The sequence below is a fragment of the Euleptes europaea genome, chromosome 12, assembly GCF_029931775.1.
Source record: "Euleptes europaea isolate rEulEur1 chromosome 12, rEulEur1.hap1, whole genome shotgun sequence".
Lineage (NCBI taxonomy): Eukaryota > Metazoa > Chordata > Lepidosauria > Squamata > Sphaerodactylidae > Euleptes > Euleptes europaea.
In genome coordinates this window covers 9,086,093-9,113,414 of record NC_079323.1, presented here as the reverse complement: position 1 = coordinate 9,113,414, position 27,322 = coordinate 9,086,093, and the positions used below count along the sequence as shown (strand labels likewise).

At 45.1% G+C, this 27,322-nt stretch overlaps 1 protein-coding gene across 1 annotated transcript in view; it reads left to right on the top strand.

Moving 5' to 3' along the window:
- Positions 1-2,088: 2,088 nt before the first annotated feature.
- SYTL2 (synaptotagmin like 2) overlaps positions 2,089-27,322 on the top strand; it is a 49,402-nt gene continuing 24,168 nt past the window's right edge. The window contains exons 1-7 of the mRNA XM_056858845.1: positions 2,089-2,189; positions 14,681-14,817; positions 15,579-15,726; positions 17,627-17,708; positions 21,551-21,602; positions 24,263-25,144; positions 26,353-26,424. Coding sequence (XP_056714823.1) covers positions 2,089-2,189; positions 14,681-14,817; positions 15,579-15,726; positions 17,627-17,708; positions 21,551-21,602; positions 24,263-25,144; positions 26,353-26,424 — 1,474 coding nt within the window. The remainder of the gene's footprint in view (positions 2,190-14,680; positions 14,818-15,578; positions 15,727-17,626; positions 17,709-21,550; positions 21,603-24,262; positions 25,145-26,352; positions 26,425-27,322) is intronic.

Here is a 27,322-nt window from a genome sequence, read left to right as displayed (position 1 = left end):
ATTGTTCAGTTTAGACCAGGGGTCCCTGACCAGTGTGATGGAGAGCCAGCGTGGTATAGGGGTTAAGAGCGGTGGACTCTAACCTGGAGAACCAAGTTTGATCCCCCACTCCTCCACATGAGCGGTGGATTGTGGTGAACCGGGTTGGTTTCCCCTCTCCTCCACATGAAGCATGCTGGATGACCTTGGGCTAGTCACAGTTCTCTCTGAACTCTCCCAGCCCCACCTACCTCACAAGCTGTCCATTGTGGGGAGAGGAAGGGAAGGAGGTTGTAAGGCGGTTTGATTCTCCCTTTTTAAAAAAAAGGTAGAGGAAGTCGGCATAGACAAAAATAATTCTTATTTCTTTGGAATTCTGACACAGGGTGGTGGGCGCAACCACAAAATAGCTGCCACAGGAGGTGGAGCCAACCTCTAAATGTCAGTAAATGAGGTTATATATAACTCTTAATAGTAATGCTGCAAGATTTCAGACAGAAGCTTTGCTTAATAGGATGCCATGTAAAATGAACATAAAATGTAAATAGGATGCCATGTAAAATAAAATGTAAATGGGATGCCATGTAAATAGGATGCCATGTAAAATGAACATAAAATGTAAATAGGATGCCATGTAAAATGAACATAAATGTAAATAGGATGCCACGCAGTGGAGATCATTGAGTTGTTGCAGCTGCTACCAATAGGAATGTATTTTTTTTAATCTGCTTAACAATAGAGATCTCCAGTGGCCAGTCAGAAGTCCTGCTGGGCCAAAGCCCCACCTGGTCCCACCCACTTTCTAAAAACACTTGGCGGGCACCAGGAAAGGTGTCTACAGACACCACATTGGGGACCCCCTGATCTGAATGTTAAACAGCTCTAAATAACCAGGCTTAGATGATTGAAAGCAGTGAAATTTAGTGGAGTATGTTATTTTCTTACAAATTTTCAGACAGTTGCTGACACCAGCAGAAATCTATTTCCACTGTCCGATTTTGCACAGAGCTTTGCCCCTTGGCGAAGAAGTTGCCCGAGGCTTCCAGCTCAGAGCTGTGCAGATTTCTGATGCGGATATGCCTAGTCCACTGGATTAACAAGTGGGCACGGCAACCCCTAAATCAATAGATACACCCAGAGGTTAGCATTGCAAAAGCCAGAAAGGGTGTGGTGTACTATTGAGGGAAGCCCAGCAAATCTCTTGCGGCTGTGGGTTAAATTGTGTATGAATTTTTTTTTATACATGAGGTGAGACCTCTGGTTTCCTTACTTTTTGAAACATGATTTTTTTGAAGTGCAGTTTGAGTATCCTTTATCCGGACTGCTTGGGACCAGAAGTGGTTCGTATTTCGGATCTTTCCGTATTTTGGAATTTTTCCATATACATGAGATATCTTGGGGATGGATGTGTGTGTGTTAAGTGCCGTCAAGTTGCTTCTGACTCATGGCGACCCTGTGAATCAATGTCCTCCAAAACGTCGGAGAGAGCTGTGACTAGCCCAAGGTCACCCAGCAGGCTTCATGTGGAGGAGTGGGGAATCGAACCCGGTTCTCCAGATTAGAGTCTACCACTCATGTGGAAGAGCAGGGAATTAAACCCGCTTCTTCAGATTAGAGTCTGCCGCTCTTAACCACTACACCACACTGACTCTCTTAGGTTGGAATACCCCACCCTGTCGGCTTGATTGGCTTTGCAGCATGACTGATACCTTGTGATTTATTTGGGGTCTTCCTTCTTCCACATGCACACCCTTACAGTCCAGGCTCTCTTGAGAATGCTGCAGCTTCAATGTTTCTCTCTTCTGCCCTTTGTAGGTGATGCTCACATTGAGCAGGAGCACGAGGTTAATCCAATGAACCGTCGGAGCATGAAGAGAAACCCGCCCGCCACATGCATGTGATGCGAAAGATCTAGGAATGTGGCATCCTATCAAGAAACTCTTGGCTGGAAAAGGGTACCTCGTTGTTCAAACAAGAAAACAACTGAATTCAGGGGCTTCTTGACCGAGTGTTTGCTCCGGTTCACTTTGGTGGTGCTTACTAGAACTGCGCTCACTCCGTGAAGAAGTGGAGGAAGGCTCTTTTGCCTCTTAACACGAGACCCGCAAGATGATCGACCTCAGCTTCCTTACGGACGAGGAGCAGGAGGCAATTCTGAAAGTGCTGCAGCGGGATGCGAATCTGAAGAGAGCCGAAGAGGAGAGAGTCAGGTAAGAGTCATGAAATTATTCCGTGTCACTGGGACGTTGGCTAGCCTAGCACACAGGTCATCTCAAACAAGTTCTGGACACTATACAGATTGGGACACTGTACTTCTTGGGCTGTATCAACAGAAGTATAGTGTCCAGATCACGCGAAGTGATGGTATTGCTTTACTTTGCTCTGGTTAGACCTCACCTAGAGTACTGTGTTCAGTTTTGGGCACCGCAATTTAAGAAGGATGTAGACAAGCTGGAAGAAAGCTGATAGGAAGAATATAGATTCCTTTGAAATGTGGTGTTGGAGGAGACGGTTACGGATTCCGTGGACTGCCAAAAAAACAAATCAGTGGGTTCTAGATCAAATCAAGCCTGAACTGACCCTAGAAGCTAAAATGACTAAACTGAGGCTATCGTACTTTAGTCACGTTATGAGACAACAACATTGGAAAAAACAATCATGCTAGGAAAAGTTGAGGGCAGCAGGAAAAGAGGAAGACCCAACAAGAGATGGATTGACTCAATAAAGGAAGCCACAGCCTTCAATTTGCAAGATCTGAGCAAGGCTGTCAAAGACAGGACATTTTGGAGGACTTTCATTCATAGGGTCGCCATGAGTCAGAAGCAACTTGACGGCACTTAACACACACACAGACAAGCTGGAACGTGTCCAGAGGGGGGCAACAAAGATGGTGAGGGGTCTGGAGATCAGGTCCTATGAGGAAAGGTTGAAGGAACTGGGTATGTTTAGCCTGAAGAGGAGAAGACTGAGAGGTGATATGATAACCATCTTCAAGTACTTGAAGGGCTGTCATATAAGGAGGGTGCCGAGTTGTTTTCTGTTGCCCCAGAAGGTTGGACCAGAACCAATGGGTTGAAATTAGATCAAAAGAGTTTCCGTCTAGACCTTAGGAAGAATTTTCCAACAGTTAGAGCGGTTCCCCAGTGGAACAGGCTTCCTTGGGAGGTGGTGGCCTCTCCATTCCTGGAGGTTTTTAAGCAGAGGCTAGATGGCCATCTGGTAGCAGTGCTGATTCTATGACCTTAGGCAGATGATGAGAGGGAGGGCATCTTGGCCCTCTTCTGGGCATGGTCACTGGGGGTGTGGGGGGAGGTAGTTGTGGATTTCCTTCATTGTGCAGGGGGTTGGACTAGATGACCCTGGTGGTCCCTTCCAACTCTATGATTCTATGCTGAGGGATGAGCTACCTGCATAGACAGATCAACCTACACTGTCCATGGGGCAGACATCCTAGTTATATTTAACAGATGTGCATGTAGGGACAATTCTAGCTCTAGAAGGGGATGTCATGGGACCTATTTGACCCTGGTAGGTTCCCAGACCAACAGACGGCGATCATTGCAGTTCAGATGCGTATTGGTTATTGACTTACCACAGCAGCATGAACCCCCATAATCACCCCTCCATTCAAGCACATTGGTGGCGGGAAGTGGAGCCGACTTATGAAGAAGAAGAAAAAGAAGAGTTGGTTTTTATTTGCCAACTTTCTCTACCACTTAAGGAAGAATCAAACCGGCTTACAATCACCTTCCCTTCCCTTCCCTGCAACAGACAACCTTTGAGGTAGGTGGGGCTGAGAGAGCTCTAAGAGTTGTGACTCAAGGTCACCCAGCAGGCCTCATGTGTAGGAGTGGGAAAACAAATCCAGTTCACCAGATTAGTGTCCGCCACTCGTGTGGAGGAGTGGGGAATCAAACCCGATTCTCCAGATCAGAGTCCACAGCTCCAAACCACTGCTCTTAACCACTACACCACGCTGGCTCTCTATAGAGCCATAGGGTCCTGTGATCTTCTGTTCTTCCCCATTGTCAAGAGACATTCAGAGGTGGTTTGCCATCGCCTGCCTCTGCACTGCAACCTCTATATTCCTTGGTCGCCTCCCATCCAAGTACTAGCCAGGGCTGACCCTTAGCTTCAGAGATCCGAGAAGATCAGGCTAGCCTGGGCCACTCAGGTCAGGGCACACACACACTATTGGGCTTCCTAAAGTGTCCCATAAAGTCCCAAACTCTTGGAAGAGGCAGGAAACTTGTGAGAGTTCTAGAAAATCTGTAGGACACGCGAGGCTCCCTTCCTCTTTCAAGCGTTTGAAACCTCTGGAAGGGTTCTGGAAACCCTAGAAGGCACACTCAGCTTGCCCCATCGCGTTTAAAAGAGGCTTGGGGGCTAAGGAAACATGGTGGCTTTGGTTCCCAGGTAAGAACAGGGGCAACCAGTGTGTTGAAGTTTGGGTTGCCAACTCAAGCTTGGGAAATTCCTGGATATTTGGGGATGGAGCCTGGGGAAGGGGAGGTTGAGGGGGAAAGGGACTTCAATGGGGTATAATCCTATAGAATCCACCCTCTAAAGCATCCTTTTTCCCCCAGGGGACCTGATGTCTGTCACCTGGAGATCAGTTATAATTCCAGGAGATCTCAGTTATAATTCCAGTTGCACCTGGAGGCTGGCAATCCTAGGCTAGGGTTGCCAGCCCCAGATTGGGAAATTCCTGGAGATGTGCGGGGTGAAGCCTGGGAAAGGGAGGGGTTTGGGGAAGGGAAGGGTTAGTGGATTGACGGCTTCTATGGGGTATCACACCATAGAACCCACCTTCCAAAACAGCCATTTTCTCCCAGGGAACTGATCTCTGTCATCTGGAGATCAGTTGCAATTCCAGGAGATCTCCAGGCCCCACCTGGAGGTTGGTAGCCCTAGGGATTATGTCTACACGGCAAATGCCTACAAGTCTGTTTTTGGACCTTTCGTGGACAATCAGTGGCATAGTGCCCTAGCCGCATTTCAGCTTTTTTCAAAATATTCCCACAGGCCCTTTTAGCGTGGCTATGGCAGGATTGTCCCAACCGTGCTTTGGTTTGGGATGCTGAAACACGGCGGATGTGTGGGTGCAGCCTGCAGGCCTTGAGCACTCAGTGTTCTGCGGCTCTGCATAATTACAGCATAGGGATCCCTGAGAGATAGAAACACATGATAAAAATATTCTGGCGCCTCGTAGCCTTTGACCACCGTGGCCACTGGCACCGTGGAGTCTATAAGAACAAGATGTTGTGGTTGTGTCTGTGTTAGGGGAACAAATCCCTTCCTGTGATCTTCCGTTCTTCTCTGGCAGAAGCCCTTAGAATAGCTCTTTCTTTCTTTCTTTCTTTCTTTCTTTCTTTCTTTCTTTCTTTCTTTCTTTCTTTCTTTCTTTCTTTCTTTCTTTCTTTCTTTCTTTCTTTCTTTCTTTCTTTCTTTCTTTCTTTCTTTCTTTCTTTCTTTCTCTCTCTCTCTCTCCTCCCTCCCTCCCTCCCTCCCTCCCTCCCTCCCTCCCTCCCTCCCTCCCTCCCTCCCTCCCTCCCTTCCTTCCTTCCTTCCTTCCTTCCTTCCTTCCTTCCTTCCTTCCTTCCTTTCTTTCTTTCTTTCTTTCTTTCTTTCTTTCTTTCTTTCTTTCTTTCTTTCTTTCTTTCTTTCTTTCTTTCTTTCTTTCTTTCTTTCTTTCTTTCTTTCTTTCTTTCTTTCTTTCTTTCTTTCTCTTCCAACATTTGGCTTTTCAGTCGCTCACTCAATCCCTTTTCTCTAGGGCAGTGCAATTCTGGCTGAGTCATTACTTTTTAAGGATTTCTATTCTACCTTTCCTTGCACTTGAAACTGCTCACATCAGTGGGTAGGGTTGCCAACCTCCAGGTGGGGCCTGGAGATCTCCTGGAATTAGAAGAAGAAGAGTTGGTTTTTATATGTTGACTTTTTCTACCTTTTTAAGGAGAATCAAACCGGCTTACAATCTCTTTCCCTTCCTCTCCCCAAAACAGTCATCTTGTGAGGTAGTTGGGGCTGAGAGAGTTCTGAGAGAATTGTGACTAGCCCAAGGTCACCCAGCTTTGCTTCTTATTTAGGAGTGGGGAAACCGGTCTAAGGCGCCTCATATTGGGATAATTTGGCAAAAATGGATTTTACAGTATTAATTAATGAGTTATAGAAACTAGTTTTAATAATTTAATATTTTTGTGTTATTAAGTATAATAAATACCAAGACCACGGTTACACAGCCCGGATAACCCACAAGAACCAATGAACTCTGACCGTGAAAGCCTTCGACAATATATAATAAATACTGTTTAGACACTTCTTCGGAAGTCGGGGGAAGGGTCACTTTTTTAGGTGGGTGGAGGGGGAAGGGGTATCTTTTTGAATTTTATAATTAAGTAATAATGAATGTAATAATTAAGGTATATAGATACCCTTCTGTATTTTGCTTTTTCTTTTTGTATTTTTAATGTTAATTTCATTGTATTTGTTTGTTTTTTATGTTTTGTTATAAAAGTTTATTAAAAAAAAGGAGTGGGGAAACCAACCCGGTTCATCAGATTAGAGTCTGTTGGTCATGTGGAGGAGTGGGGAATCGAACCCGTTTCTCCAGATTAGAGTCCACCACGCTTAACCACTACACCACGCTGGAGATAAATTATAGTTCAGAGATCAGTTCCCCTGGAGAAAATGGCACCCATGGAAGGGGGACACTATGATATTACCATAGAGTCTAGGAGAAACTGAAGTCCTTCCCTGAATCTCCAGGAATTTCCCAAGCCAGAGTTGGCAGCCATATCTGTGAGACACCCACCAGATGTTTAAGAATATCTGGAAAAATATTATGAATTTAAAATCACAGTAATACTGAAGCAGCAACTAAATCAGCAACCTTCTCACTAGCTGCTTTGCAGGGTGAGGGCTTTCCATGCTTACCGAGCTAAGAAAAATGTTTTGAGATGACATGATTGTAGGATGGGTTTTGCTTCATGATGAGGATGGTGCTAGGCCACCTAAGGCTAAGCGAGGCCATTTATTTGAAAGCGAAGCATCCAGACCTTGCCTGGAAGTAAGGATGTTTGGTTATTACTGTACCTGTACAGCCAAAGAGCATTTCTCCATTCAAGGGAATGTCTGATCTTTTTGGTTCCCCTGACCTTGAAATAGGATATTTCTCTCCCTTCTCTGGCCACTGTTCTTTCTTCTACACACACAAAAGCAGTCTTTTAATGTAGTGGCTTTGGTTAGAGGGTTGCAGATCTGGCTTAAGGAATCAGAAGCATGGAGTTGTTCTGTGTTTACCTTTTTGTTTATAAAGCAGGTTGTTTTTTTAAAAGCCGTATTCAGTATATTGGAAATCCTGTTTTTTGTTTCTATTTTTAAAAATCTGATTGAACTCTCCCAATATACTCACCCACCCTGCTTTTGGTTCTCCTGGGATTCTTTTTTTTTTTTAAATATCTTTTTTTAATTTTTTTATAATAATTGAAAAAAAGAAAAAAATGTAACATACTTAAATCAAAACATAAAAAAAAGAAAACATACAAAATATAAAAATACAAATCCTGTTTTTTGTTTCTATTTTTAAAAATCTGATTGAACTCTCCCAATATACTCACCCACCCTGCTTTTGGTTCTCCTGGGATTCTTTTTTTAAAAAAATATTTTTAAATTTTTTTTTATAATCATTAAAAAAAAGAAAAAAAATGTAACATATTTAAATCAAAACATTAAAAAAAGAAAACATACAATATAAAAATACAAATCCTGTTTTTTGTTTCTATTTTTAAAAATCTGATTGAACTCTCCCAATATACTCACCCACCCTGCTTTTGGTTCTCCTAGGATTCTTTTTTTAAAAATATCTTTTTTAATTTTTTTATAATAATTAAAAAAAGAAAAAAATGTAACGTACTTAAATCAAAACATAAAAAAAGAAAACATACAAAATATAAAAATACAAATCCTGTTTTTTGTTTCTATTTTTTAAAATCTGATTGAACTCTCCCAATATACTCACCCACCCTGCTTTTGGTTCTCCTGGGATTCTTTTTTTTTTAATAATTTTTTTTTATAATAATTAAAAAAAGGAAAAAAATTATAACATACTTAAATCAAAACATAAAAAAAAGAAAACATACAAAATATAAAAATACAAATCCTGTTTTTTTGTTTTTATTTTTAAAAATCTGATTGCACTCTCCCAATATACTCACCCACCCTGCTTTTGGTTCTCCTGGGATTCTTTTTTTAAAATAAAATTTTATTATTTTTTTATAATAATTAAAAAAAAGAAAAAAATTATAACATGCTTAAATCAAAACATAAAAAACACAAAATATAAAAATACAAAAAAGAGCACTTATAAAACCGTCATAATTACAATTATATAATATAAATTTGCAAAATGCAGTGCTCCCTTATCCCCCCCACAAAAAAAACAGTGTTCCCACCACCTCTGGACTTCCAAAGAAGTGCTTTGACAATGTTTAAAATTACTACTATTATTTCCATGTATTAAAAAAAAACATTAATCTATAATTCATTAACTATACTTGTAAAATTTGGTTCTCCTGGGATTCTGATTCTTTGCTTCCCCTGACAATCTAGACCAGGCTGCTCGACGAAACCTTTCTAGCAAAGGGTGGAAAAGGATGAAAGCAACCGGGATGTTCTCCTGGGGCCAAAAAGATGGCCGAGGAGGTATATAGATGTTCTTTGTCCTAACCGATGGCATGTACTTTGGATACCCTGTGTACTGCCTCTGACGCCGTGCTTGGTTTTGGTTTTGAACTGCTTAACTGGACAGGGAACGTCAATTTGTCTGAGAGCAAGGCTTGCACGTAAGCTCTGGCTCCGGTATCGACGGATGGGTCAGGTGCTTTGCAAGAGAAGAGCTGGGAGGTTGTTTTTCCCAGGCACGTGAGTTAGTAACAGAGGATTCCCGGCTGTGCTGGAACATGTGAGTCAAGAGGCTTTAATTTTGTTCCTGTTCAGGGGAACTGAGAGCCAGCGTGGTGTAGTGGTTTAAGAGCGGTGGTTTGGAGCGGTGGACTCTGATCTGGAGAACCGGGTTCGATTCCACACTCCTCCACATGAGCGGCAGAGGCTGATCTGGTGAACCGGATTTGTTTCTCCGCTCCTACACACGAAGCCAGCTGGGTGACCTTGGGCAAGTTACAGCTCTGTTAGAGCTCTCTCAGCCTCGCCTACCTCCCAGGGTCTCTGTTGTTGGGAGGGGAAGGGAAGGTGATTATAAGCCAGTTTGAGTCTTGGCCGAGATCACTAGTGACGGGGGTGCATGCACATGCCATGCCAGGCGTGCGTGTGCATCGCGCACCGCGGCTGCAGCCCCGCAAAGCTCCCTCCGGTGGAGCTAAGGGGCCTGGGAAGCCTATATCGGCTTGAGATCAGTTGTAATAGCAGGAGATCTCTAGCTAATACCTGGAGGTTTAAAGAAAGTTATAATAAAAGCATGTAAATAGTTAGATATAGTTGCATATGTATTAGAATTTGATGAGCCCCATTCTGATTGTAGATTTCAGTACCTGGAGGTTGGCAACCCTACACAGATGTGTTTCTGGTAATGCTAAAGCCCTGGCATTGAACATTTTTTGAATTTGTCTTTGTTATTTTCTCGCCTTGTTCCCATTAAACCTGAAAACATAAAACTTTTTTTTTAAATGTGGTTTTCCTGAAATCTGCACTGCTAGGATTTCTGCCTTTTTAGCTGCATCCTTGGGGGAAGTACTTCTCAAGTGATGTCATCTGCTTTGAGCCTCCACGGAGGGGTGTGTTATAATGTTTAAACAAATATTTACTTTAGCCGTGGATTTGTCTAAGGGGCTCTTATCTGTGGTGGAACCGATTGAGTAAACAAGCCCTGATATTCATAGGATCTGCGCCTCCCAGGGATAATGATTTTTCGGCCTTGTTCACACAGATCTCAAATGAGTCGATAACAACTCTTCCTGCATGCCAGCAAGGGAGGGGTGCGTGGTATGCGAGGTTTGCACAGAAACTCCCTGCAAATGCAAAGTCAACATTTCAGGGGGAAAGTTAGGATAGAAAAGGAAGTACTTCTTCACACAACATGCAGTTAAATTGTGGAACTCCCTGCCCCAGGATGTGGTGATGTCTGCCAACTTGGAAGGCTTTCAGAGGGGAGTGGACATGTTCATGGAGGAGAGGGCTATCCGTGGCTATCAGTCATGATGCATACATATTCTCTCTAGTATCAGAGGAGCATGCCTATTATATTAGGTGCTGGGGAACACAGGCAGGATGGTGCTGCTGCAGTCGTCTTCTTTGTGGGCTTCCTGGAAGCACCTTGTTGGCCACTGTGTGAACAGACTGCTGGACTTGATGGGCTTTGGTCTGATCCAGCAAGGCCTTTCTTATGTTCTTATGCCTATTGTATGAGATGCTGGGGAACACAGACAGGTTAATGCTGTTGGAGTCGTCTTGTTTGGGGGCTTCCTGGAGGTACCTGGTTGGCCACTGTGTAAACAGACTGCTGGATTTGATGGGCCTTGGTCTGATCCAGCATGGCTTTTCTTATGAATGGGGAGTGCACTGGCAAACCACCCCATAAACATCGTCTGCCTAGTAAACGTCAGGATGTGACGTCACCCCATGGGTCAGGAATGACCCGGTACTTGCACACCTTTACCTTTTTATTTCACCAAAAGATTCCTGAGTAAGCTTAGCAATCAGGGGAGAAGAGGACAGGTCATTTTATCCGAGAGTGGTAATAAAGGACAGTTCTTGCAATGAAAGGAAGTGAGCAGCGGGGGCCAGAAAGGTCACTGTGGGGGTTGATGCTCGCCGGCCCAGATCAGGAATGGAGGGGGTGGTTGCCTGCAGGCCGGACAAGAGCTCTCAAGGGGCCAGATCTGGCCCCTGGGCCGTATGTTTGACACCCCTGTCTTAAACACTTCTAATGGCGCCCTGAATCATTTCAGTAGCGGGTGCCAGCCACATAAGAATAGAAATAATCCCAGTGGAGAGGGGTCAAGGCTAGGGTAAACATGATTGATAACGTAACTAAAAAACAGTGGGGGAGAAGGAAAAGGGAAGAGAGGGGAGGGGTGGGAGATGGGGATATTAGAGTTGATGCTTTTCTTTCAGCCTTGGCCCCCTTACCTGCAAAACGGGGATTATAATAGTGCCCTACCTTTTAGAGGACCGTTGCAAGGGTTGCAGCAAGCTGATGAATGTGAAGCATTTTTAGTGCTCTAAAATGCAAAAGAGCCCCGTGGAGCAGAGTGGTAAGCTGCAGTACTGCAGTCCAAGCTCTGCTCACGACCTGATTTCGATCCCAACGGAAGTTGGTTTCTGGTAGCCGGCTCAAGGTTGACTCAGCCTTCCAGCCTTCCGAGGTTGGTCAAATGAGTACCCAGCTTGCTGGGGGTAAAGGGAAGATGACTGGGGAAGGCACTGGCAAACCACCCCATAAACAAAGTCTGCCTAGTAAACGTCGGGATGTGACGTCACCCCATGGGTCAGGAATGACCTGGTGCTTGCACAGGGGACCTTTACCTTTACCTTTTAAAAATGCCAAATAAATGCTGATCTCCTGTTTAGGTATTGGTACTATGCCGATAGATGACGTTGGAATAAGAAATTGGCCAAATGTAGTGATTCCGATGGATGTCTCAAAGTGTTTGTTGTTCGGGCTGCATCTTGGAGCCTTTACTCATCCTAACCTAGTTCAGAGAACCAGAATTTTCTGGGAAGGTTTTCTGAGAATACTCATTGACTCAGCCTTGGAGGCAGTCTTTGAGTACCTGAGCCACACCCTTTATCAGTCAGCAAGAAGGACCTGGGGCTAAAGGAAGTGAATCAGACATACCCATTTCATCATCGCTAGACGGGATAGTTAGATTACAAAATGCTTAAAGGACACCATAAGAAGATATCTCAGTTCAAGGTGGAATAAAGCATGGCTTCAGAGTCTCCCCAGGGCCTAAGCTTGCTAATTATTTAAAGAGTAAATTCTGGTATCCAGGCAGGACGTGGAGTGGAGCTTAGCATGGGTCCCAAGTAGGTTTGCCAGCCTCCAGGTGGGGTGTGGACATCCCCTGGATAACAGTTGATCTCCTGATAACAGAGATCAGTTTCCATGGAGAAAATGGCAGCTTGGGAGGGCGAACCCTATAGTAACACATCCCTGGTGAGGTCCCTTACTTCCCAAAACCATGCCCTCCACAGGCTCCACCCCTATATCTCCAAGAATGTCCTAACCCAGAGCTGGCAACCCTAGTTCCAAGGTGGGAGGTGGTGGAGATGCTAGCTGTGGAGGAGCCTGGCAGTTTCTTGGTGCATCTGGACTGGATTCCAGTGTAAGATCTACAGTGCAATCCTATGTTGAATTAGTCCCATTGGTTTCAATGGATTTAGACTAGAGTGACTGTATAGAGACTGAAGATGTTGGATGAGGTCTCTGTACATGTGTCTTTTATCTCAGGATAACAGCCTTATCTTCTTGATTCATATAAAATGAGCCTTTGATTTGTCAAAGATTTGTCATTATAAATCAGATGTATCTTCATCCACAGAATGTGCTCAAGTGGTCTTTGGCTAGGGAAAATTTTTCCACTGAATATGAATTATTTGCTGCCGAATGGACCACTTGAGCACATTCTGTGGATGAAGATACATCTGATTTATAATAATAGACCATTTCAGAAATAATGTGGTTGGTGTTTCTGACATAGTGGAGAATTTGGCCTACTGGAAAAATAGGGTTCAGCTCTCCAGGCTGTCATGGACACTCACTGGGTGATCTTTGGGCTAGGGTTGCCAGTTCTGGGTTGGGAAATACCTGGAGATTTTGGGAGCGGAGCCTGGGGAGGATGGTGTTTGGGGAAGGGAGGGACTTCAGCAGGGTATAATGCCATAGAGCCCACCCTCCAAAGCAGCCGTTTTCTCCAGGGGAACTGATGTTGGTTGTCTGGAGATGAATTATAATAGTGGGAAATCTCCAGGTGTCCCCTGGAGGTTGGCAACCTCACTTGGGCCCATCTGTCTCTTAGCCTAATTACTTCCCAGGGGTGTAGTGAGGATAAGGGGGAGAGGGGAGAACTTTCAGTAAAAATGGGGAGAAAAATGGGGTATAAGTTAAATAAACAGGAGCCCTGTGGCGCAGAGTGGTAAGCTGCAATACTGCAGTCAAAAGCTCTGCTCATGACCTGAGTTCGATCCCGACGGAAGTCGGTTTCAGGTAGCCGGCTCAAGGTCGACTCAGCCTTCCATCCTTCCGAGGTCGGTCAGATGAATACCCAGCTTGCTGGTGGTAAAGTGTAGATGACTGGGGAAGGCTCTGTCAAACCACCCTGTAAACATAGTCTACCTCAGTGGTTCCCAAAGTGGGCAGTACCACCCCTTGGGGATTACCTGGGGGGGCACTAAGAGGCAAGGGGGCAGCAAGGTGGTGCTAGAGGTGGGCCCCTTCAACTGTGTTGTTGGATAGGGTAGGGGGCACTTGAGTTGAGTTTGTTGAACCAAGGGGTCAGTGGGAATCACTGGTCTACCTAGTAAACGTTGTGATGTGACATCACCCCCATGGGTCAGTAATGACCCGGTGCTTGCACAGGGGACTACCTTTAGCTTTACCCAAATTAAAAAATGCAGACGTTGCATGCTTCACGTCGAGATTCTCAATCGGTGGGCTGCATTCTTCATCTCCCACTCCCTCCCCAGTTCACCATATATCCTCAGAAGTCCCCAAGTTTTACGTTACGCAAAAAAGTTTTTGTGTGCTCCGTGCTGCTTTGTTAAAGAATAATAACCCAGTGCGATTGTGGTGGTGTCATGTCCTCATGCTCTATGAAGCAGCTATTGATTTTTTAAAAACAGGATGTGCCCCTGGAGGGAAAATTAAAGCATTAAGAATGTGGCATGCGTGTATGTCTCAGATGGTGCTTCGTAATGTTTTAAAATCCCTTGAGTTCCTGCGATGCTCTGAAATAAAATAATACGGTCTGGTGGTGCGTTCTCTAGATGCTGGCACTCTAGTTCCCTTGTGACTAGTCACATTTGTTCAAGTGGTATTGCTCGAGTTCAGGTGAAGAGGCCCTTAAAGGGTCAAGAGACTATTTGTGGGGGAATATCGGGGTTGTGTACTTGGGCCTCGGCCAGCTTGGCTGTTCTTGGCACGCACACCGGTCTCTGTGCGCTGCCTCTTTGAGGCCTAAGACCAAATGCATGCCCCGGTTGCCGTTACAACGGGCTGTAGTTTGCCCAAATACCAGAGCCTAGGCCTCCCCCCTACACACTGTTGGTAAGTCCCCCACTTGTTGCCATGGGGTTCTGGCAACCCTAGGCAGCAAAGGCATGCTGGTCTCTAGTTTGGACCGTGATCTGGAAACTTGTGCTTGCATCCAACATTTTCTTCTGCCATTGGTACCTGTCTGCTTTCCCCTTCCTTCACATGAAACTTCCTTATACTGAGTCAGACCATCATTCCAGCTAAGATCAGGATTGTCTAATTGTTCCCCTCCTTAAGGTCCTTCATTGAGCAGAAAGACAGCATATAAATATTTTAAATAAGTAAATAAGGACACTCCGTGTGCTCCTTTGGACTACAACCTCGGTGGCCCTTGATACTGTCTCTGATACTGTCTGTTGCAGGGTAGCAATTTGTTCTTTTCTCGTCTGCAAGAAAACATAATCTCCTTTGCCTCTTTTCTCCCCCCAGGCATTTACCTGAAAAAGTCAAAGATGACAACCAGGTCAAGAACATGAGCGGCCAATGGTTTTATGAAGCCAAGTCCAAGAGGCACAGAGACAAGATACACGGCGCGGACATCATTCGCGCATCAATGAGGAGGAAGCCCTTGACGGGAGGTATGTGTGGTGAAACATTTCTGGCGGTAGGCGCCTTTGTGTGTTTTGACTCAAAGGATAGGTGTTTCGTTCAGTGGAACTCTGCACAATCAAGAAGACGCAATATTTAGAGAACAATAAAAATCTATTAAATGCACTTAGAAACGTAGAGCTGGAAGGATCCTCAAGGGTTATCTAGTCCAACACCCTGCACAACACAGGACATTCACAACTACCTTGTCCTGCTCTATGCCCAGAGCTCAGCTCAGGAAAATGGACCGGGGTGTTAATTTACTGTCTTGTGAGAGTCCCGTTCATCCAAATAGGGCGTGGGCCAAAATACGGTAGTTGCCAGTATATTGTTCCCCAAAGGCTGCTAAGCATTAAACAGGTTTAAAAATAGTGCATTTATTGAAAAATATATAGGAATGAAATTGGCTGCCTAGAAAGGTAGTGAGCTCCCCCTCACTGGAAGATTTCAAGCGGCGGCTGGATGAACACTTGTCCGGGATGCTAGGTTGATCCTGCATTGAGGGGGTTGGGCTGGATAACCTGTATGGCTCCTTCCAGCTGTATGCAGAGAATAGTACTGTGAGTTTGTGATTTAATTGTATACTGTTTTAAGTCAGTTGCCTAGACATTGGATTGGACATCTTCAAATTGAAGTTTATGGTTGCTTTTATTGTTGGTGACTCACTAATATGTAGCTTTAAGCATGCTTGGAGAAAATACAAGATAACCGTCTTTTTGTTCTTCTTCTCTATTTTTTTGTCCTGGTATTTTAGCGGAGCTGAGTCAGAATAAGTCTGGCAAAAAAAAGAACAGCTGGGTGAACAATGTCAATAAAGAGGCCTCCATGCCTCCGGAGCTGTTTGGTGCCATAGAAGAGACAGAAGGGGAATCGAAATCTAGTCCGAGGTTAGACACTCCAACTTGTTCTTGGTTATTTGTGCATCAGCCGGTCCAGCAAATCAATTCTGCCTGCCATAAATTTAAGCATTGCGATGAATACATTTTAACCTGTTTTTTAAAAAAATATTCTCTAGCTAGCGCTAACCTCAAAAGATCAAATGCAAACTTTTCAAACAAATATCTTGCATTTCCAAGAGAGGCTGAGGCTGGAAGTAGATGTGCAATAGTAAGGTTTGTGAAGCTGATTTTGTTGGTGCCGTCGCCGCTCACAGTACAAACATGTCCTTTTTTTGGTCCTGCCGTGGTCTATATTCAGCCTGGAATGCCCTGAAAACTCATTTAAACTGGGGGAAATCTGGTTCCTGTTCACAACAAGGAAAACAAAAGCCTGTATGCAGGTGCCTATTGGCTAGCTTCCAGAACATCACTGAAGACATTTGGGCATGGGAGTATTAACAGTCTGAATGGGCTGGAAAAAAGTGTTGTATAGAAGTTGCATTTTACCTAATGATCATCATCATGCGGCTAAAAAAGGAGCATGTAGTGTATTGATAGATAGATAGATATGCATATATAGATAGATGCATACACACACATATATACCTATATATGCATATTTATCTATCGTGCTATATATAATTTTTAAAAAATTATCTCTTCCATGCGGATTTTTAAACTCTTATCTCTTAAGATTATTCCAGCACTTACCAGTGTCATAGCAACATTCTTGTTTGGATATGAGTATCCAGATGAATGAAGGTTTTCATATCACACCTGAACAAGTTTTTTCTTAATGAGCCAGCTCTAGGATATTCCCCTCCCCTCTCCCCCATCCACAGATATTACCATCTGGAAATGAATGTACCTTATTATCTGCATTGTAATCCAGTGTGCCAAAGTGAGAATCGCCCTTGTTTAATGTCAGGGAAGGGTTGTCTTTTTCAGGAACTATAGATTTCTTTTAAAAGAGTATTTGTCTTGCCGTGTGGGAGGAGATGAAGCGTATTAAATCAGAGAACTGCTTAGGTGCGCCAAACAAACAAGTTAAGCATGGAAAGCCACATTTAGAAACAAAAGATTTTTGTTGGGTTTGTTGTTCATATTTATTCTAAACTCCTTCAGGCCTCTGTAAGTCCCTTTTTCCAGCTAGAGTTTCTGTTGGTACAGCTGCTTTCCACATAGGTACACTTCCAATTGTAACTGTGTCTGCCTCCAGTCTGTTGGGGCTCTAGTATACTCTGTTCACCACCACCAAAAATATTCCCCGCTCCTCCACATGAAGCCAGCTGGGTGACCTTGGGCTAGTCACAGCTCTCTTAGAGCTCTCTCAGCTCCACCTACCTCACAAGGTGTCTCTTGTGGGGAGGGGAAGGCGATTGTAAGCCACTTTGAGACTCCTTTCAGTAGAGAACAGCGGGGTATAAAAACCTACTCTTCTTCTTCTACTGTTAGGTCAAGGGAGGCCCCGATTCAAATCCCTGTTCAGTCAGGATGCTCCCTGGGAGACCTTGGGCTAGTTACTCTCTTTTGGTCTAGCTTACTTAAAAACCTACTCTTCTTCTACTGTTAGGTCAAGGGAGGCCCCGGTTCAAATCCCTGTTCAGTCAGGATGCTCCCTGGGAGACCTTGGGCCAGTTAATCTCCTTTGGTCTAGCCGACTTTGCAGGGAGGTTGTTGAGAATGGCCTGGGAGCAGGGAAAGTCCCATGTGCCATGCCCTTGAGCTCCTTGAAGCAAAGGTGGGACAATAAAGCAATAGTCCCTTTTTGTAGGGTAAGAGGGACACCTCTCACAAAAAAATACAGGTGTCTGGAGTTGCTTGCAGGGAGGTTCTCATTGTGAACCCAGTTTGGTGGTTTAACATGCCTGAAGTAACTTGCTGGGGTATTTTGTTGTGTTTTGTACAGCCCTACGGTGTTCAGCGCAGATGCTAGTGCATTAGCAAAGCCCCAGGAAGACACAAAGAAGGCAGCTGTATCACCATCAAAGGTGGGTCTGTTGTCCTAGCAAAGTCAAGGCCTTATTTTAACACTGAATGGAAGAAAAGACTGCGTTTTTATCAGCACAGCCCTGTGTGGCCAGGATCAATGGGTTCATCAGAGAGTATGTCGTAAGGAAAACAAGGAGCTGATAATCCTGTGTATTTCTCACAAGGCAAATCAAATGCCTTACAAAGCTTGAAATGAGTCTGGCTAAGGGAGGGGCAGGAAAGGCCTTGACGTACATTTTCAGAGGAGAATTATCGTGAGAAGGATACATAAAACATCTCCCTCTGGCCGAGCCTAGCAACTGGCGGGAGGGCTGGGGATGGGGGAATGGTGTATGCATGTGTGTGACATTGCCAATCTTGCCACGCCAATTCTGAGTAAAAACTGGAAGTGGCAATGGGTAGCTCTAGGACAGTGATGGCGAACCTTTTAGAGACTGAGTGCCCAAACTGCAACCCAAAACCCACTTATTTATCGCAAAGTGCCAACACGGCAATTTAACCTGAATACTGAGGTTTTAGTTTAGAAAAAACAACACATACATTATTAACATCTTTTGCCTTAAAAGAAAAACACAATAACAGAGCTTTCAATGATACAAACAACTTTTTATTGAAAGGTAAAAGTTTGCATTTGGCATGCTTTTGAACAATTAATGTTTGTTCAAAGCCCCTAAGCTGGGCAGCAGGGAGTCCAGGGAAGGCAGATGCGACGGCTGCTCAACTTACCCGCGCGTGCCCACAGAGAGGGCTCGGCGTGCCAAGTCCGGCACGCGTGCCATAGGTTCGCCAACACGGCTCTAGGAAATCGCCAGAAACTCTATGGTAAAACCACAGGTACCATGTTGGGGATCCCTGTTATCAATTTAGTAAGTAAAAAGAAAAACACTATCATGTAGAGGAGGGTGCCAAGTTGTTTTCTGTTGCCCCAGAAGGTCGGACCAGAACCAACGGGTTGAAATTAAATCAACAAGAGTTTCTGTCTAGGCAGTAGGAAGAATTTTCTAATAGTTAGAGCAGTTCCTCAGTGGAACAGGCTTCCTCGGGAGGTGGTAAGCTCTCCTTCCATGGAGGTTTTTAACCACAGGCTAGATGGCCATCTGTCAGCAGTGCTGATTCTATGACCTTAGGCAGACCATGAGAGGGAGGGCATCTTGGCCATCTTCTGGGCATGGAGTAGGGGGTCACTGGGGGCTGTTTAAAATCCTAAATGCCCTCTGTTTTTCAGTTTTGGTGCTGTGAAACACAGGCAGGATGGTGCTGCTGCAGTCATTTTGTTTGTGGGCTTCCTAGAGGCACCTGGTTGGCCTCTGTGTGAACCGACTGCTGGACTTGATGGACCTTGGTCTGATCCAGCAGGGCCTTTCTTATGTTCTTATGTTCTAACTCTGCAGTTAAATCAGAATGTAGATATAGAGAGGCAGAATGGTGAAAAGGGCAAAAAGGTAAAATGCGGAAGGCGTAACATGATAGAGATCTCTAGTAACATTATATTTTCGGTTTTTCCACCCTCGTGAGTTATAGCTATTGGGCAAAACAGGGGGCTTTTGTTTGATCAGATAAGGGGTGATCTCGCAAATGCCTTTCTGAAAGCTGCCTTGGCAGGACAGAAGGATCGGACGCAAACAGGTTTGGCCATGGTCACACCTGAATGACGGTCCTGGTGGGTAGGCTGGAAGTTCTGGTTAGACAGGAGGGTTTGGGCCTGTCTCCCACTCCCATACCAGTATTAATTACAAAGAGAGGCCTCACTGGTGTGCAATAACAAAACAAAGCAACACCAGGCTATGAAAACTTAACAAACTATATTGACAAAGATGCTCACAGTAACCGTCTAAAGGTCAAACCAATACAAATACAAATACACAGAATAACTGCAAATGCGCCAACCCAACCCAACTTCAGAGGTAAAGCTAAATCATAAGCCCACCAGGTACTTAATAAAGTTCGTGGTAAAGTGTCTTCTGCAAAAAGTAATCGCCAAATTGGTCAGGTAAGTGTTTTCTTTCAGCAAACACTTTTGGCAACAGATAAGGCAGATCAAGGGAGACGGACTTTCCGGATATAAAGATTGAGCTCCGTTTCCGCCAATGGCTTCATCAGTCGCTTGATCCCCATAAAGCCATCTTGTGTCTTAGTCTCTTCTTTTAAGCTTCTTTTGAACTCCCATTGAGTCGACTTCTATCACATCGCTCTCATAGCTTTACCTCCTAAGTGGGGTTGGGTTGGCGCATTTGCGTTTATTCTGTGTATTTGTACTGGTACGTTTGGTTTTTAGACTGTTACTGTGAGCATCTTAGTCAATATAGTTTGTTAAGTTTTCATAGCCTGGTGTTGTGTCGTTATTGCCTCACTGATGTGCAGTCAGTTCAGTGTTATTTTGACAGAGATAAGTTCCCTTGGAGAAAATGGCCGCTTTGGCAATTGGACTCTGTGGCATTGAAGACCCTCCCCTCTCCAAACCCAGCCTTCCTTAGGCTCCACCCCCAAAATCTCCATGTATTTCCCAACCCAGAGCTGGCAAACCTAGTGGGAGATCTCTGGGTCCCACCTGGAGGTTGGCAGCCCTAGCTTCAGGACTGGTTGCTTTGACCACTGTCGTTTTGCCTTGTTTATAAGCAATAAAGGTATTTCCCAGGACTGAGGATACTAGGGAGGAGGTTAGTCCAAATCCCCACCCTACTTTTCCGAACAATCTTAGACTTTCTCTGGAAGTTGTGCTCATGTGTTAACTTAGTCAAATACTTACAGCTGTACCTTTTTATTGCCACAATAAAGATGACTCAAGACCTTGAATCTTCTGGGAGAGACTGGGTTCGGTCCTTGGCGTCCTACAGTTAAAGGCTCAGGAAGCAGGCTCTGGGAAGGACTTTTCTTTGCCTGTGACCTGGGAGAGCCAGTGCCAGTTAGAGTAACAGACAATACTGAGTAGTAGAAAAGAGCAAGAGTCCAGTAGCACCTTAAAGGCTAACAAAAATATTTTCTGGCAGGGTATGAGCTTTCTTATGCTACTGGACTCCTGCTCTTTTCTACTACTGCAGACAGACTAACACGGCTACCCACTGTAGACAATGCTGAGCTTAATGGAACAATGATCAGACTCCACTGTAGCTCCTTAACAGAGTGGTTTCTCAGTGGAGCAGGCTTCCTCAGAAGGTGGTGAGCTCTCCTTCCCTGGAGGTTTTTAAGCAGAGGTTTTTAAGCAGAGAAAGTGCTTTAGGTGGGGTTGCCAGCTCTGGGTGGGGAAATATCTGGAGATTTTGGGGGTGGAGCAATGCTGATTCTATGACCTTAGGCAGATCATGAGAGGGAGGGCATCTTGACCATCTTCTGGGCATGGAGTAGGGGGTCACTGGGGGGTGGGGGGGAGGTGTGAATTTCCTGCTTTGTACAGGGGGTTGGACTAGATGACCCTGGTTGTCCCCTCCAACCTTGTGATTCTATGATTCTTTTGCAGCTGAGCCACTGTCCAGCTTTGCAGCATGGCACTTGTGGGAAGGAGGAAAGGACGGTTGCCAGGCCACAGGCAGGGTGATATGAATGGTGTCACACTGGGGCTTCTGTACCAATGGGACGGAGGGAGAGGGGACGGATGGGGATGATGTCATCAGAAGTGTGTAGACGCCATTTTTCATTCAATTCAGCTTTGCTTTTTGTGTTCAGGTCAGCTTATCCATTTGTCTAGTGCCCATCACTCTAACTGCCCATTTATTTTATTTTATTTAGTTTTAAAACTCTGTATAAGACCCTTTCCTAGCCATGCTGCTTTTCTTCCTTTCTGTGCTCTTTCTTAACTTTGTAATGGTCAATTAGAGACTAATGCAAATACTTCACTGTGTTCCAGGAAAGGAAAAATCCGTTTAATGACTCAAATCTGTCCGAAGACCGTGCAAAAAGTAAACACTCTGAATATGGAATTTCAAGTTCATCAGAGGAATCAAAGAAGGGTGAATACTTTTTTTGAATCCATTTTGCTTGCATGGAGTTACTGAAAATCTGAGCAAGAAGGCCAAGTCATAAATTGCATTTTGTTTGGTTCTTGTAGGTTATCCGGGTTGTGTAACCGTGGTCTTGGAATTTTCTTTCCTGACGTTTCGCCAGCAACTGTGGCAGGCATCTTCAGAGTAGTAACACTGAAGGACAGTGTCTCTCAGTGTCAAGGGTGTAGGAAGAGTAATATATATTATATATATTACTCTTCCTACACCCTTGACACTGAGAGACACTGTCCTTCAGTGTTACTACTCTGAAGATGCCTGCCACAGTTGCTGGCGAAACGTCAGGAAAGAAAATTCCAAGACCACGGTTACACAACCCGGATAACCTACAAGAACCAATGAACTCTGACCGTGAAAGCCTTCGACAATATTTTGCATTTTGTTTGTTTGTGTTAAGGACTCCTTGTCCCCAAGAAGTTTCCCAGGGACACTATATAGCATCTTTGCCTTTCTGTTGAGCATGCCAGTGGAAATAAATCAACATCATACAGAACAAATTACAGGAAAGCCAGAAAAATGTATTTAACATATTTGTTATGCAAAGCTATCTTGTAGCGCCAAGTTATAATAATTCAGTATAAGAACTGATAGATGGTTTCGGCTTCCGTTTATGTGATGTACCGTTGCCAGGGGTGGGTGGGCTGTGGCTCAGTTGTAGAATATTGTTTTTTAAATTAGAGGGCTTGGAATAGGGGGGTGGGGGGAGAAAGGGGCTCTGCCTTCCCTCATGCCATTTTGAGAAGCCGAAATAGCCCCTGGCAGGGAGTTTATTTACATCCCTTTGGAGCCGCATGTGGAGTATTCCCAGCTACTTCAAAGTTATGTAAATAATTCCTTGCCGAGGGGTGGAGTTCAGCTTCTGAAAACATTGGGGTGGGTGGGTGCTTCCTTCTCCCCATGCAATGGTTCAAAGCCAGAAAGGGCTCCCTCTGATCTTCAAAATGATGTTCTCTGCAGCTAAGGTTGCCTTCCTCCAGGTGGTTAGAAACAAAGAGGATAACCTGTGCTGGAACTAGTGGAGACTGTTGGAGAAGGCAGCACGTGGCTCAATAGTAAAACTAAAGTAAACCCAAATTGGGATATATGTATGAAAAGAACTGCAAGGGTGATTAATTCTAAACCACCTCCAGGTGGTGGCTAGAGATCTCCCACTGTTACAACTGATCTCTGGGCGACAGAGATCAATTCCCTTGCAGAAAATGGCTTCTTTGGAAGTCAGACTCTATGGCATTATGCCCCATTAAACCACTCCCCTCTCCAAATCCTGCCCTTCTCAGGCTCCATTCCCCAACATCTCCAGCTATTTCCCAGCCCAGAGCTGGCAACCCTACCTGCAGCTGCTGTGTGACTGCAGAGACTCTGCTCTGGAGAACCAGGTTCGATTCCCCACTCTACATGAGTGGTGGACTCTAATTTAGAGAACCGGGTTGGTTTCCCCACTCCTACACATGAAGCCAGCTGGGTGACCTTGGGCTATTCACAACTCTCTCAGGTCCAGATACCTCACAGGGTGTCTGTTGTGGGGAGGGGAAGGGAAGGTGATGGTAAGCCAGTTTGATTCTTCCTTAAGTGGTAGAGAAAGTCGGCACATAAAAACCAACTCTTCTTCTTCATCAGGGAACACAAGTAGGCTGGGGGGAACCCAGACGCAGTTCGCCAAAACCATCGTCTGGTTTGGTCCTAACCGAAGCATGCCTGGCTGTCGCTTACAGCATTAAAACCTGCTTTTCCATCACATACCTTACTTTAATTTGCTCCCTCTCTCGACCTGAGACTTGGTCTATGCTGGCAGCAGAATGAATGGGATGGCCAGGGGACAGAATAGTCCACGGCACTGTAGACTGTGGGTATCACATGAAAAAAATGCTTCCTTGCAGAGGAAGGGGAAATCTCCCTGCAAGTAGTAAATAGCATTCAAGGAGTGGGTTGGGTTCTTCCTGAACACATGCATGAAGCTGCCTTATACTGAATCAGACCCTTGGCCCATCAAAGTCAGTATTGTCTACTCAGACCAGCAGCAGCTCTCCAGGGTCTCAGGCAGATGTCTTCCACTTGCCTGGTCCCTTTAACTGGAGATGCCGGGGATTGAGTCTTGGACCTTCTGCATGCCAAGCAGATGCTCTTCCACTGAGCCACAGCCCCTCCCCAACGAAAGGGCTCATACGGGATTTGAACTCAAGACCTCTCGGACCCAAATCGAGAATCAAACCCCTAGACCAACAAGCTACCTAATACGTTAGGTTTTTTTTACTTGCAGTTTTTTTTAAAAAATTTACAGGGATATTATTTTTTAAAAATCGCTTTCCCCCTCTTGCAGTCCGAAGTTGGATTATTCTGCTGCACGTGTGGCCAGGCTTAAGCAGAAGCCTTGAGAGCAGTCCTGTCTTATTATTTTAAGCCTTTACCTTAACAAGCATGCTGCAGTCATTCCATCTCCAAGGCATACCATAATGCTCTTTCTTAGGTGTCTTTTTTTTTTTTTTTGCAACTAAAGAACCGCTATCTGTGGCCTGTTTTTACCCTTTCCTTTGTGTGTGGGTGTGTGTGTTGTCTTGCAGATTCCCTTTCACCTTCAGTAGAAAACCAACCCGAAGTAAACGTAACAAACAGCAGGGTAGAAAAGCCGGAGGATGCTTCTGTAGAGCCAAATGAGCCAAGGGGTCAGGCAGGGAAACCTCCTATACCGAAAGCCAGAAGAAACATTCACAAGACGTCCGACGTCAGCGTGACGAGTGAAGATTCTTTCCCCAAAGTGCATAGAAGGATCAAGCCCGGTAACGGCCAAGGAACGCCACCCAGGGGTATCTTGAAACGTAACTCAAGTTCCAGTTCTACAGATTCTGAAGTGCTGCGCCTTAACCAAACCGCGGACTCCCCGTATAAAAATGGACTACCTGCTTTGACGATCCGCGAAGGCATGATGGACAAGAACAGCTCTCCCAGGAGGGACCCGGAAGGATTTTCTCAAAACTCCTTGGAACGATTAAAGCAAGTTAGATTTTCTTCCAGCGTAAGCAGGAAAGAGCGTCCGCCTAGCCTCGAGTTGCGCGAGGGGAAGGAATCGGGGGAGTTCAGCTTGTTAGACTCGGACTGCGGGAAGACCAGCGACAACCAAGCGTTTGGGTTAGACGCAGGCCAGAACGAGCAGACTCCTCTGATAAAGCCGTTGGCCTTCCGTTCGACAGATTTAAACGGCCATGCTGAGGAGCAAGCTACGTCAAAAGAAAGAAAAGCGGATCCGAGTTCTTACAACGCTAACGGGTCTGATCAACCATATTTGCAATCCCAGAAAAGCTCTCCTGCGGAATGTACAACTCCCAGTGACTCTTCCAGTGAGACCTTTCCAAAGGTCACGAAAGACCCAAGCGTTGATGAAGCAAAGCTTGAAATCAAAACTGGACAGCGGAGCCCTGGGCCAGATGCTAAACAAATCTCCGCTGGTAAGCTATCAAGTACTGTAATGATTGGAGTCGTACGAGGACTGAAAGTCCATTCTCTACTAACCTTCCATTTAGAAGACTGCTTCTGCTACGTTTGCAAGCATCTTACCCTTGTTATTGCAAATGCTCTCTGCTTATTTTTCTGACTCTTCCTTTCTTCCTCTTTGCACATACGTTGAGGATTTTGGGATTCAGGACGTCGCACATTAGGTTCTTAATGCTGCAGACGATCACGTCAGATAACGCTTTCAACAAGCAGGTTACTAACAATGCAGTCCCGCGCAGTTACTACAGTCTAAGCCCCATTTATTTCAGTAGGCCCATGCCGGGCATAACCCTGGGGGAAAACTGCACTGTAAATCTTTGTGGTGGAAAGTGCCTTCAAGTCGCAGTTGACTTATGGTGACTCTGCAGGGTTTTCAAGGCAAGAGACGTTCTCTCATCCAAGTACCAACCAGGTTCGACCCTGCTTAGCTTCCGAGATATGATGAGATCAGGCTGACCTGGGCCATCCAGGTTGGGAAATCTTGACATGAGCAAAATGTGAGGGTTCTAACAACTGTAGCTCTGTGGGTCTCCTTGGGCCAGTCACTCTTTCTAAGCCTAACCGACTTTGCAGGGTTGTTGTGAGGATACAGTAGGGAAGGGTGGGATTAAAATGTACTGGATAGTTAAGTGATGGGAATGATTCCTTCCTCTTGACGGGCTGGTGTTGAGATTCTGGACTGAAACTTCTGTTGCTTGTTTTACGGTCTTCTTTTACAATTTCTTTTGTTTGGCACTGCTAAGAACTACTGTTAATACTGTTACTAGTAATATTGCTATTATTACTGCTCCTCTGATCAAGATAATTGGGAAGCTTGTCTTTCAAGGAGCCAGCGTGGTGAGGTGGTTAAGAGCGGTGGTTTGGAGTGGTGGACTCTGATCTGGAGACCTGGGTTTGATTCCCCGCTCCTCCACATGAGCGGCGGCTAATCTGGTGAAACGGGTTGGTATCCCCACTCCTACACGTGAAGCCAGCTGGGTGACCTTGGGCTAGTCACACTCTCTCAACCTCACCTATCTCACAGGGAGTCTGTTGTGGGGAGGGGAAGGCGATTATAAACCGGTTTGATTCTCCCTTAAGTGGTAGAGAAAGTCAGCTTATAAAAACCAACTCTTCATCTTCTTCAACAAAATGTGCTTCTTGGTTCCATGTCTCATTTCAGGCCAGCAGTCACCCTTGGCTAATACAGAAGACCCTCGGGCCCCGAGCATCGTCTCCACAGACCTTGAACAAGGTAAGCCTGTTCTTGTTGACGATCCGGGTGCTAAAACTCCTTCCAATAAACATGCTGCTGAAGCCTCAAAGGCAGCTGACGAGTCCATATCAAAAGTACTCGACTGGTTTAAAAGGAGTTCCAGTACAGACAGTGAAGAGACCATGTCGTCGGCCTCCCAAGGGAGGGAACCCTTGGGCGAGACGAGTGTGACCAAGATGAGAAAGCTGGCCTTGCCTAGAGAAGAGAACGGTTCGAGTAGAGAGGTAGTAAACCTGGATACTTCTTTATGTGACAGAAAAGCACTGACCGGAAAGGACCTTTGTTTCCATGATGGAGGCAGCCAGCCAGAGTTGCTGTCCCTTGCAAACATTAGATATCCAACCTGCCGGCTGCTGGAAGAACAAAGATTTGGCAGTGAAGGCAAAGAAAGAGACGTTGCAGAGTTGAGAGACCAGAGGAGCACACGTTTTCAGATTACTAGCCAGGGAACGAACAATGCAGACCAAACACACTTTTTGGAGGACGCTGATGGAGAAAGCAAAACGGAAGGAGAAACCGCTGCCTGTGGAGAACCACAGGCTATTGAAGGTGTAAAGCTCGATTTGAGTGTTGACTCTTCTGGAAAAGAAAGGGAAGTGGAAAATAGTACTCAGGGTGATGGGGAGAGAAACATTAAGTCTTACATGAAAGAAGGAAATGTTGAGCATGAAGCTGGAGTGCTTCTTAAAGGACCTGAAGGACGAGAGTCCGGCTTTCTAGAGAAGGGCATTGTGCAAAGTGATACAAAGACTGACAAAGAGAATTTGTTTGGCATGCAGCAACAAGAAATTAAACAATCGTCTCCAACAGGGGATAAAAAAAGGATAAAGGACATTAGGGCTTTCTGGGAAAGAGAGCAGACGAGCGCAAGGTTTGG